At 52.6% G+C, this 11,787-nt stretch overlaps 5 protein-coding genes across 5 annotated transcripts; 1 reads left to right on the top strand and 4 right to left on the bottom strand.

Moving 5' to 3' along the window:
- Positions 1-2,818: 2,818 nt before the first annotated feature.
- Positions 2,819-3,297, bottom strand: CCM_08145 (Glyoxalase/bleomycin resistance protein/dioxygenase; the record flags this gene model as incomplete). The annotated part of the gene is made up of 2 exons (XM_006673284.1): positions 2,819-2,979; positions 3,060-3,297. The coding sequence occupies 2 exons, from the start codon at positions 3,295-3,297 to the stop codon at positions 2,819-2,821; spliced, it is 399 nt and encodes a 132-aa protein (XP_006673347.1).
- Positions 3,298-3,741: 444 nt separating this feature from the next.
- Positions 3,742-4,338, bottom strand: CCM_08144 (uncharacterized protein; the record flags this gene model as incomplete). Its single annotated transcript, XM_006673283.1, has 1 exon — positions 3,742-4,338. One exon carries the CDS (start codon positions 4,336-4,338, stop codon positions 3,742-3,744), a length of 597 nt encoding a protein of 198 aa, XP_006673346.1.
- A 1,486-nt stretch (positions 4,339-5,824) lies between these two features.
- Positions 5,825-7,865, top strand: CCM_08143 (retinoblastoma-binding protein; the record flags this gene model as incomplete). Its single annotated transcript, XM_006673282.1, has 3 exons — positions 5,825-5,996; positions 6,047-6,335; positions 6,386-7,865. 3 exons carry the CDS (start codon positions 5,825-5,827, stop codon positions 7,863-7,865), a joined length of 1,941 nt encoding a protein of 646 aa, XP_006673345.1.
- A 566-nt stretch (positions 7,866-8,431) lies between these two features.
- Positions 8,432-9,545, bottom strand: CCM_08142 (arsenite translocating ATPase ArsA, putative; the record flags this gene model as incomplete). Its single annotated transcript, XM_006673281.1, has 2 exons — positions 8,432-9,067; positions 9,150-9,545. 2 exons carry the CDS (start codon positions 9,543-9,545, stop codon positions 8,432-8,434), a joined length of 1,032 nt encoding a protein of 343 aa, XP_006673344.1.
- Positions 9,546-10,325: 780 nt separating this feature from the next.
- On the bottom strand, positions 10,326-11,118 carry CCM_08141 (uncharacterized protein; the record flags this gene model as incomplete). Its single annotated transcript, XM_006673280.1, has 2 exons — positions 10,326-10,625; positions 10,711-11,118. 2 exons carry the CDS (start codon positions 11,116-11,118, stop codon positions 10,326-10,328), a joined length of 708 nt encoding a protein of 235 aa, XP_006673343.1.
- Positions 11,119-11,787: the final 669 nt, after the last annotated feature.

The raw sequence follows: 11,787 nt of genomic DNA, 5'->3' as shown, positions 1-11,787 counted from the left end.
CCAAGACCCGCCGGGTTGATTCAAGTCGCCTTGGAAGAGAAGAGGGAAGAGGAAAAGAAGACGAGGAAACTTCCGTTGACGTTTTATTAGAAGACGAGACACTTTGGAGATGCTTCCCCCCCCCCTCTCGGACTAAACTAGTGTGGGAGCTAAAAGATACAGAGAAGAGCAAAGTTGTCATCCCTGCCCCGAGAGTAGGGAACCGGGGGGGCAGGCAGAAGGCGATGCTGAGAGCCAAAGACTGTAAGTCGGTCGACCCCGGGTACAACACCAACACGAGGCGAGGCGAGGCGGTGCTAATTAGGCTGCTGCGCACGTATCGGCATACTGGGGGGAGGAGGGGGAGAGTACATTGGTTACACGGCTCGAGAATCAAGGGCCACAACGCGGAGGCACGACGACGACGACGACGATGGACTGTCCCGGATCCCTGGGATTCGGTTCCGGCAAGTTGGGCCTCTTTAGCTTCGCATTAGCATGTTTGGTCTTTTTTTTTTTTGGCTGATTAGCCGAGCTAGTTGGGCATGGGGTGTCCAGGCTACAGTGAATTATTCTTTTTCCTGTTTCTTTTTTTTTCTTGTAATACAATATGGACGGGATTGTGTAGCCAGGCGAAAAAGGCACAGTGCCCAACAATGTTGTGAAGCTTTGGGCGCGCTTTTTCGGGAACCTTTGACGTATGTATTACGCCCCCCCGTTGTACGAGTTTATCGGGGGGAATCAACGTCACCAATCGCGCAATCAAGAAACCGTTGTGTCCCATGAGAATGTGAAAAAAAAAAAAAAGCCACGTTGCCAGGAAACACAAGAAGCTACCAAGTTACTTGACCGGGGTTTGTGAAACCAAAAGCGCTCATCAAAAAAGCCATCATGCACACTTTCTGCAAGGCCCTGCCCAAGGAAAAGGTTGCGGGACACGAAAACCATCAGGTCGGGTCGCCGGACCAGGGGACACCCACGTCGTCGGGACGTACGACAAGCGGTAATTAAGAAATAATTGGAATCCTATTTTTTGCGCGTATGAAAAAAAATGACAAGAAAGGTCGCGAAAGCCAGTTGAATCGCATATCAGTGGGTGGCCGGACTGGGGAAACACAAGGGTCCGAAAACCACCCGCTAGAAGACGTGAGCCGAACGAGATCAACGGTCTTAGTCATGCCAATACGATTTGGCGGTCAAAAAGCGATGACAAGGTGGTTTTTTCCTTCCTTTTTTGACTCTGGAATCCTGGTCATGAGCCGTCTACTGGCTAGGTGTGACCAAGGACACATTTCACATGCTTCAACGTCAAGCCACTTTTTTTGTTTCCCCAGGCTACACAGAATAACTACTCCGGAGTAATAAAAGTCGTTTTTTTCTTTTTCTTTTGGATTGCCGGCCGACTGCGGAGGCGAGAAGGGGGCAACTCAAGGACGACCAGGTCGGTGTGTGTGTGACGTTGGCGTGATCTGGCCCGCGAGGGGTCCGTGGTTTACTTTCTTTCTAGAACGAAAAAATGCGGCAGATGGGCTGGGGACTAGTAAATGCGGTGAGACATTGTTGCTTTGTCGATGGTTCCTGCAGCCTCTTTAGCATACGAATCATGGTATTTCTATCCCATCCGGCAGTCAAAGTGGCTAGTGTGCTCGGACTTTGTAACCACCCCCATCTCGATATCTTTTCGTCGGGTTGCTTTTTTTTCTTCTTCTTTCCCTGGTTTCTAGTTTCAGCTCAGGCTTTGCCACCTGTACGGAACATGGGATACCGAAATGGAAGGTCGTTTTTTTTTCTTTTGAGACATTGCGTTTGCTTTGGGGGGGGGGGGCACAAGAGGTTCAACGACCCCCCAGTCGCTGTCAATCCCGTGATCTTTGGCTAATGCGAGGCCGGAGGGGCTGCGCCACTACTGTACATATTACTACCTGAGGGGGAGGAGGGATGATGGATCGGTGCCGGTGCCGGAAATGTTGACAGGTCGAATTAAAAAAAAAAAAAAAAAAAAAAAGAAGAGAAGGAAACAGAGAAAAAAGCAAGTTTGTTTTTTACAGAAGCCGACTGGTCGAAAATAAAGACGTTCGGAATCTTGGCATGCAACGAGGCGTTTTTTCTTCGTTGGTGACACGATGCCAATATTGACGTGGTGTGACGACCTACGTACGTTGAGGTGGTGTGTCTACTTAATGCGGTGTGCCTACTTGATGTGGCATGCCTACGTTGACGTGTGTCCAGAAAACTTGACGACCGGGGCCTCCGTGACGGCGAAACTCCATTTCGAGATATGGTCGAAGTGGCTGAAACAGGAACAGCGACTTTGATCATCTTCACCTGAAGCTCGGTGCCTGAGCTTGGCGTTGACATCCACCAGGCTGCAGCCAGCCGTGCGCCGAGCCTGACGTGCGTGCGACAGAGGTATCACCAAGTACAGCAAATGGTGCGCCTAGACAGATCCAAGCACGAAGATGGAGCAAGAAAAGGTAACGTTATGGAGGCATGTATTGACCAATTTTGCTATTTTTCCTGCGCTAATCGGACCACCAGCCAACCAAGGTACTGCCTCTCACGAACTCAAACTGTGACCTTGCCCCGGCTCCTGCAGCTGCCGATGAGATATTCGGGCCTGGCTTCGTCATATTTGTCGAGCGGCGTAGTTACACGTTCATCGACATGCCGCTGATGAGAAACTCCTTGTCCGACTGCGACCATGGCCTGGCTGCGACGGACATGAGATACCTCTGACTCACGCCATGTGCGGATTTGCATCGACAACATACATCAAGCTACCATACCTCAACGCTGCGTTTTCGAAGCATGTCACCAGAGCAACAGGTCGACCAGTCTCCTACTCCTTGCGGCACACAACCTCGACATTGTTGCCCATTGGGTCCGTCACAAACGCCGCATAGTAGTGCGGTCCAAAGTGTGGCCGCGGGCCCGGCGCTCCATTATCCTGGCCGCCCGACGCCAACGCCCTGGCATAAAACTCGTCGACTTTGCTGCGCTCTATGTACCAACATCCCCCGCCGGTCTTCCTTAGCCAACACGAATCCAGGCCAAACGCTCGGGGGGGGGGAGTCGCTCACCGTCGGCAGCAAACGCCCAGTGCGCATAGTTCTTGTCCACCGCGGACTCGGCCATGCCGGACAGCCAGAAATTCGCCTTGTTGGCCAGAGGGCTGGTCTTGTCCCCCAGGCCCACGAGCTTGTCGTCAAACAGGGACACGAGCTTCTCGTAGCCGAGCGGCGCGAGGGCCGCGAGGTAGAAAGCGACGACGGCGGGGTACTTGTCCTGCGGCACGGAGAGCGCGAGGTGGTCAAACATGGTGCGAGAGTTGGGTGAAAAAAGTTGCGGTGTCGATGGTTGTGGGCAGGAGGATGGATTCAGTGGCGAGGTATATATCCTGGTCGTTTTGCTTTCAATTCGGTCTTCGAAAACGAGCACGTCCGAGGTGAGAAAGAGGCGTCGGCTGGTGTAAGAGCTAGTTCACGCCAAAGTTCACGACCAACGCCGCGATGACGTATGGCGGTGCGAAAGCTGGCGGTCTGGTGAATAACTGCATGCGGTGATGGAATGCACTTCATAACAGAAATACTGTCGTCCTTGTGCCGATAGTTGATGCCGGTGTCATGTACGTACGTGTCTGTCCAGGGTGGCACACGGAATGCAGCGCTCAACAATTCGGACTCGAACTTCTTTTCGAAAAAAAAAAAAGATTAAATCATGCTGCTACATTTCGTTTTGTACATCAGACGAAATCTCAGGCAGCTAGATGAATTTGCGAATCAAGTGCCTATCAGCCCTGTCTGCAAACTGCTCCAAATGATCGTATCGCTCGCTCAGAGGCGACCTCTTGTCCGCATTCTCTACGGCCAAAATCACCGTATATTCTTCCTCGCCCTCCTTTGCGTCCACTTTCCACCCACCGACCACGTGTCCCTCAGCACCTCCAGCTTCTCCCGCCGTAGCTTTGGTCCGTTGTTGATCAAACTGGTCCCTCGCCTCCGTCTTCATGATGAACCGATGCACCTCCAAGACCACCGCGCCCGGCCGCAGACGATCCAGCAAAAAGTCGTAGTGCGCCATCCACTGGAAGGAAAAACAGCTGCCCATTTCCGCGACGCCCTTTTTCCACTCGTCAGAGCCGTGCATGCCCTGGTAGTGCGACTCGAGCGACGCCCACTGGCCCAGCAGGTACAGCAGGGACGGGTCCTCGACTTGGCGAAAGTAGTGAAACGGGTGGCCGGTAAAGGCGCTGAGATGGGACTGCACATCTGTCAACCGTTTTTGGAGGTCGGGGTCCGAGAGGGATGCGGTTGGCTTGAGCCGCAGCAGCCCTATCTCGGAGATGGGCATCGGGACCATTGTAGCTATGGCTGGACGACTCGCTTTGGAATCTGAAAGGCCAGGAAATGAATGGTTGGTACCGCAAGGGGAGGACTTGGCGTGCGTGTTGCTGCTTTTATACCATTTTTCAGTCGTGGTTTGAAATCATGGCGATGATGACTTCGGAGAATTGTCAAGTCCGACATAAGTCTGCATTTCGAGGCTAACGAGCGCGTCACCAGCAGGAAGCGCCGAAAGTAGAAGTGACACATCTCGATTGCACCCTAATTTTCGATCTGGCCTACCATGGTCGATATACCGCTGTCCTTGTTTCAACGCGGGTTGTTAGTTCTACGGTGACAAAGAGGCGGCAGCTACAGAGCGCCTTTGTCCTTTGACGGCGGCGTCAGCCGAAGTGACCTGCCGCTTGTCTAACGATTCTGGGCTTTGTTTTCCCCATCACACCCTTCTTCATCCCGAGACACAAGGCATTGCACTCCTGGCGTAAGCTGAAATGCCAAACCGTGTGCGCTTACCAGGGCTTCTGTTCCTGAGAAAAGAGCTTGTTGAGACCAGGCTGCGGAAATAGACGACGTGATGTTTCGGCGTGTTGTGTGGCCATCGCGGCCATGCCTCGTCAACAAACCGGAAAACGGCGTCGTTGCTCGTCATCACTTGGACGCCGTTATATCCGCCCACCGAATTCAAAAAGGACCTAGTTAAAGTCTTCATGACGGCAGGCGATTTCTCATCATGTTTGCCTTGTCGCACTGCGCCCCACAGGCTAGGAGATTAGTAATAGCGCCTTCGTAGTTCGGCTCGGAATATATATAACCCGCTCCGGGCACGAGAACACGCCACTCATTTGTCCACTGCGCTTGCTTTCTTCTCCTCATTCCATCCTCATCCACCACACTCTGTACCTCGTCATCCTCGTTTCATCAATCGAACTGCGTAGCTGCCAGATACGGCACGCCTAACAACTTCTACATCTTTTCACTCTCCCATTCGGACGCTTTTCCGTAGCCTTTTCGATTCCCACGTGCGGTCCTTCCCCACTCGCAGACTCCGCGTTTACCGAAACGTCGCTCGACTTTGCTGCGTCTCCTGAACCAGCCCATGTCAATTTTCCATCAGTGCACAATTTGATAGATCCTGGAGATTAGCTAACAAGGTTGTTCGCTGGTACCAGCGTTTTCGTGGTTGCTTAATAGTGCGGAGGAATTTGGGACTCTACGTTTTCCTACTGGCCTCGGCCACGTGTACTGATCGTCGCTCCCATTCTCCCTTTTCATCTGTCTTTTTTTCTCAAGTACAATCAATTTATTATTTCCATTTGACCTGCAAAGGCGATTGAGTGCAAGAAAGGAACATTCAACGAAGCAAAAAAAAAGTCAATTCCTTGCAACAAAGAAAAACTGATCTCGGTGCGGAGAACGGACCATAGTCATTTCTGAACAGACTACGACAACTTCGTCTTGCAAGGTAACTTGATTTCGAAATCAAGTTCTTGGACACCGCAAAAATGGCTTCTTCGGTCTTCTTCAAATTCAAGTCACAAAAGGAGCCCACGAGGGTAGAATTCGATGGTACTGGAATCTCAGTGTTCGAACTCAAACGCGAGATCATCATCAAGAGTGGCCTGGGAGACGGTACGGATTTTGACCTCTTGATTTACACAGACGACAACAGTGAGGGTAAGTCGATCCAGTTCTCTTTCCGTAAGCAGGAGGTTAACCCGAACTAGTTTATGATGATGACACGACCATCATTCCTCGATCGACAACCGTCATCGCCCGACGTCAGCCTGCGGCGAAGCCTGGCGCAGGCAGGGCAGCTCGATATGTCACCGGCAAGATGCCCGTCGCGGCTAAAAATGCTGGACGGAAAGAGCAGACTGCCAAAGCCCCGGCATCAAAGACATCGGGCGCTGCCCTTAGCCAAATGAATAATGCCATGACGGAAGAGGAAAAGATGGCTGCCATGTTTGCCGCTCAGACGGAACAATGGTCAGCCCAACAGGAGGAGCTGTCTCAGTAAGTTGAACCCGATCTTCCACGAGACAACCCATGCTAACAATCTACAGCCAAGCGCCTGTCTTCAAACCCGGTGCTAAACGACCAGTCAATGTGCCTGATCATGAGCCGCCAAACGGATATATCTGCTACCGGTGTGGCAATAAGGGCCACTGGATCCAAAGCTGTCCCACAAATGACGACCCTGAGTTTGATAACAGACCTCGAGTGAAGCGTACCACTGGTATTCCTCGCTCATTTCTGCAGAAGGTTGATAAATCGGACATTCTGGCTCAATCAGAAGGGGACGATTCCAAGAGACCATCCGGTATCATGGTGAATGCCGAGGGCGACTTTGTCATTGCAGAGCCCGATAAGGCATCATGGGAAAAATACCAGGCCAAAGCTGCCAAGTCAGCTTCGGCATTCAAGGACAATGAGTCGGCCGACAAGGAAACTCAGAGCCTCGGATTGGAGTGTTCTATTGATAAGAGGATGTTCATAGACCCAACGAAAACGCCCTGTTGCCAAAAGACGTTCTGTAACGACTGCATCAGCAATGCTCTTATGGACAGTGACTTCGTCTGCCCTGCTTGCAAGACAGAAGGCGTTCTTCTGGATGACTTGCAACCTGATGAGGAAACCTCGAAAAAGATTCGAGAATATTTAAAGGAAAAGGAAGCTGCTAAAGCGAATCCACCGGCCGCCGCCTCACCTAAGATGGAGGTCAAGGTCGATGAAACGGAAGCAGACGCCACCTCAGCCGATCTTGGAGTAAATGGAACGCCCAATGATACGCAAGCTAAGCAAGAGTCTCATAATGCCGAACAATCAGAGGTCAAGGCAGAATCGCCATCATCTGAGAAATCGAAGTCGCCAAAGCCAGCAGAAACAGATTCCGAACAGTCCCAGGAGACCAAACCCGACAACAAAGATGCTGCTCTTTCAAAGAAGCGACCCGCCGACGAGCTCCTGGAGAACCCGAAAATCCCCAAAGGACCTCGTGCTATGCAGAACCAACCGAACATCAACCCTATGATGAATGGTGGCATGCACGGCATGCACGCAATGACTGGCATGACCGGTATGGATGGTATGAATGGCATGAACAACATGAACGGCATGGACATGAACATGATGTTCAATGGCATGGGAATGATGCCAAATATGATGGGTATGCCAAACATGCCCAACATGAATATGATGAACATGGGCATGGGGATGCCCAATATGGCGATGGGGATGGGGGGAATGCCTAACATGATGGGTATGCCCGGGTTCAACGGCATGAATAACGGCTTTGGCGACGGCGGTTGGGGAATGAACGGGATGGGTAACATGGGCAACATGGGCATGGGAGGAAATATGGGAGGAAATATGGGCCCCATGAATGGTATGAACGGTGGCTTCCATAATGGCGGCAACGGCATGCATTATCAAGGCGGCAACGTGGGAGGCGACGACGACGCTTATATGCGCAAGCCTATGAACCCGTATCGGCAGCAGAACAAGCAGCGTCGCGTACGCCCGAGCGACTACAGGGAGCTCTAGAGCAGCTGCTGAGTCTGCGATTCCGTTGAAACAAGGCGTTTGGTTTATTTGGTGATGACCACAAACTCACAGAAACTCAGATATATACATCAGCACATTTGGAGGAGCACGGCGTTTTTCGGAGGACTTTTTGGATGGGCTAGCGGAGCGAGAGTGGTACGTGGTGTGCTAGCTCGCGGTTTGCTTTCTGATGGGAGGCTACTGTGTATCAATACAAGTTTATCATTACGGCACAAGAGGTGAACATTACTCTGGAGGCCTGTACTCTTTTGAAACTGAAAAGACTACGAGTAACAAACTTGCGAATAGAAATGATGAACTTCACAGTTCAGTGCTCTCTTTTGCTTTGCGTATAGTTTACTGTAGTTTAATTGACTTGTTCTATCAACCTCTACCAACGCTCTGTGATGGCCTTTTCTCTCATAAACCCCTCTTTTTTATTCTTGTCATTAACCGCCCCAGTGTCAGTCATGTCAACTCCAAAGAAAAGAACCCCTTCTACTTCTACATTCAAAATCAAGTTCATATAGTCATGTGTCCCAATGGCAAGCAGCGGCGGCGTCCATCTACTGAGGCGGAACATAGGGATGGACGAGCATGTCGCTAAATCGTTCCAGCTTTTCCTTGCCGCGGACTTCCTCGACGAGCAGCGGCATCTTGACGACGTTGAAGTCCTCTGCGTAGAGCTCCTCGTACTGGTCGAGGTACTTTGTCTGCATCTTGCGGCGGGCGGTGCACTGGTCGCAGCCGGAGCCGGGCTTGGGGAAGAGCAGCTGGTTGACGACAATGGTGTGGGTGTCGATGCCGTAGCCGGTGAGCTCCTGGATCATGCGCTCCGTCTCGTAGAGGCTGAGGAACTCGGCGATGCAGACGCAGACAAAGGTGGTGAGGTCCGGGTCCTTGAACTGGGTGTTGACCTCGGAGATGGTCTCGCGCAGGGACTCGAGCTTCTCCATCATGTCGGTGAGGCTCTGGCCGTTGGGCAGCTGGCCGCCGGCGCCCAGGAAGCCGCTGAGCAGCGGGCCGTACTGCGAGGAGAGCTGGGAGACCTTGGCGAGCGCCTTTTCGAGGACCGTGGGGAACTGGAGGAAGCGCAGCGTGTGGCCGGTGGGCGCCGTGTCGAAGACGATGGTCTCGTACGAGAGGGACTTGACCTGCTTGAGGACCTCGGCAAAGGACATGGCCTCGTCGATGCCAGGGATCTAAGACGGACGAAGAAGAAGGACGAGTCAGCACGGGGATTGGGGGGTCCACGAGGAGGAAAGGAGGGGGAGAGGCGCGTACAGCAAAGGCCAGATCCTGCATCATGCCGCCCATGCCGGCGGCCATGTTGGCGTTGACGTCGTCGTGCTCGGCCTGGCCGGCCAGCAGGTCCTGCATGCTGCCGTTGGGGTCAATCTCCATGGCGCTGAGGTTGTCGAAGCCGTGGACGAGACGGGCCTCCTTGCCAAACTTTTGCGCAAAGGCGTCGGACAGGTTGTGGGCGGGGTCGGTCGAGATGAGCAGCACGGAGCGGCGGACCTTGGCGAGCTGGATGGCGAGCGAGCACGACGTCGTCGTCTTGCCCACGCCGCCCTTGCCGCCCACAAAGATCCAGCGCAGCGAGCGCTGGTCGAGCAGCGACTGCAGCGACGGCTCGAGCGCGTCGTCGGCCGAGATGATGGCGGCGGAGGAGGCCATGGTTGCTTTGCGGGGGGGGGGGGAGCGGACGGAGAAGGCGCGGGGAAGAAAAAAATGAGTCGGGGAGTCGTGGGTAGAGAGGAGGAAGACGAAGGAGGCGGGAAGAGAGAAAGGGAGACCGCGGGAAGAACAAGGTGGGAGAGGTCGGTGGAAAGTGGCCAAGTTGAGGTGTCCAAGCTGCGTGACGTTTTGTAGAGGGGCGGCAGGTTTGGTGGCGGCGGGTGCCTTGCGTTGCCGCCTTTTGCTCCTCTAGATGAACGCTACCAAAATTACAACTTGAAAAATCATCTAAAAACTTATATAATTGTAATAAATTATAATTAAATTCTGCGTATAAATTCTTTTTATTCACTTCACAGAATACCTCTCCTGTGTCGAATTGTCGGGAGTTTACGTCATACACCAAGGTCTTGATTGCTCACAGCCAAAATAATTCATTCAAATTATCCAACCAAAATCAAAGAAAACACCTATTCAGAAAAGAAACTCCTCATTACGCGCTGTAAGCAACTAATGGTCCCAAGCCAAAAGAGAGCAAGCCGAAAAGAGAACAAGCCGAAAAGAAAACAAGCCAAAGAGAAAACAAGCCAAAGAGAAAACAAGCCAAAATAAAACAATCTAGGAGAAGACAATCCAAGGAGAAGACAATCCAAAAGAAAACAAGACGAAAAGACAACAAGCCCGAGTTTTCAAATCACCCCCACGATCCAGTATCCAATGTTAGCATCAGGCGCCAAGTCCCAAGCATTCTGTTGCCGGCCGGTCGCCGCCTTAGCCTCTCTAAGCCTTTGGCGGCGAATAGACCCCAGTCTGGGAGCTCTTGCAGCGCGTAGAGGTGGCGGTAAACTGGGATGACGTGAGCGAAGGAAACGACGAGGACGACGACGCCTGGATGAGGGTGGACGAGTTGGTGGCGAGGGCGAGCGAGGCGCTCTTCAGACTGCTGAGGGAAGCCGCCCTGGCAATGGAAGCGTTCTGTTTTTTCTCCCATTTGCTATACATGTTCCGCAGGTCGTCCGATGGCCATGTCGTTCTCGGCGGGAGCGGCGCCGTCAAGGAACCTCCCCTTTCTACCACGCACTTGATCCGTAGTTAGCATGGACAGATCAACTTTGCCGTTTTTTTTTTTGCAAAAGAGGAAACAAAGAGAAGAGAGTGAGCTTACAAAACTGCCACACTTGTACATGACGTGGCCCGGCCACTGCTTGGGAGTTCTGTCGCTCGAGACACAGGCCCAGTCCAGGCACCACTGACAAACGTCCTCGCCGGGGATGGGCCGCCACGGCTTCATCTTTTCCATGGAGAAGCCGCAGTCGTACTTTCCGCCCTTCAATGTGCGGATCGGAAGGCTGGTCCAGCTGAAGAGGGGCTTGGTCTTCTTGGTCTTGGGCTTCTTGGTCTTGGGCTTCTTCGTCGTCGGGCCCGTGGTCGTGAGCCCGGTCGTCGTGAGCCCGCTCGTCGTCGTGGGCGCCGTCGTCATCATGGAGGTGGAATTCGTCACCACCGGCCCGCCGATGGCCAGAGTGGCAGAGAGAGCTGCAGTGAGAGCTGTGAGGGCAGTATTGAACTTCATGATGAGGGAAGGGAGGGGGGGGGGGGGGTTGACTGGTTGAGATAGGTTTCTGAGAGGAGAAAAGACGAGGAGGGAAAAGATGGAGAAATAGAAAGAGGGAAAAAAAGGTACTGGCCCAGCCCTTTTTATATGCATAGAGGTTGCCTACGGGGCTACTGGATAATAAATATTATTTAAGCTCTTGCCGGCGTGGCGCGTGTTGTTGGTTCGAGAATGGCATTAGTGCGAGTATATTTGTTCTCTTTAATAATTAGGGCCGCCCCGACAAGACGCCGTCTGGACACTACGCAAGGAGTTCTTCGAAAGTACCGCCGAGTGGCATTCGCAGCAAGCTCGAGGGCAACTCGTCGTGGCGCGATACTCCTCCTCTACACGGCGACAGAGCTAAGCGCGGCTCGTGAGGCAAGCTACTCGGTACCAAGACCCCGTTGGCGCAGAGTCATGAATCACTCGAGGAATATTTCCTTCAAAGAAGCGCCGCCTCCCAACAAGGTGGCGAAAATGATTTCGCGCGCGTGCGATACGGTGGCCTCTGCAACGAATGCCTGGTTTTCGGCGCTTGTGGCAACACTAAAAGGACACGCGCGTGGAGAAGGAAAGGAAGTCCTCCAAGGCTTCTTCGTATATATATATATATATATATATATATATATATATATATATACGAAG

Source organism: Cordyceps militaris (genome assembly GCF_000225605.1).
Source record: "Cordyceps militaris CM01 unplaced genomic scaffold CCM_S00006, whole genome shotgun sequence".
Taxonomy (NCBI): Eukaryota; Fungi; Ascomycota; class Sordariomycetes; order Hypocreales; family Cordycipitaceae; genus Cordyceps; species Cordyceps militaris.
The sequence above is the reverse complement of the archived record's forward strand: the minus strand, read 5'-3'. Positions and strand labels throughout refer to the sequence as shown.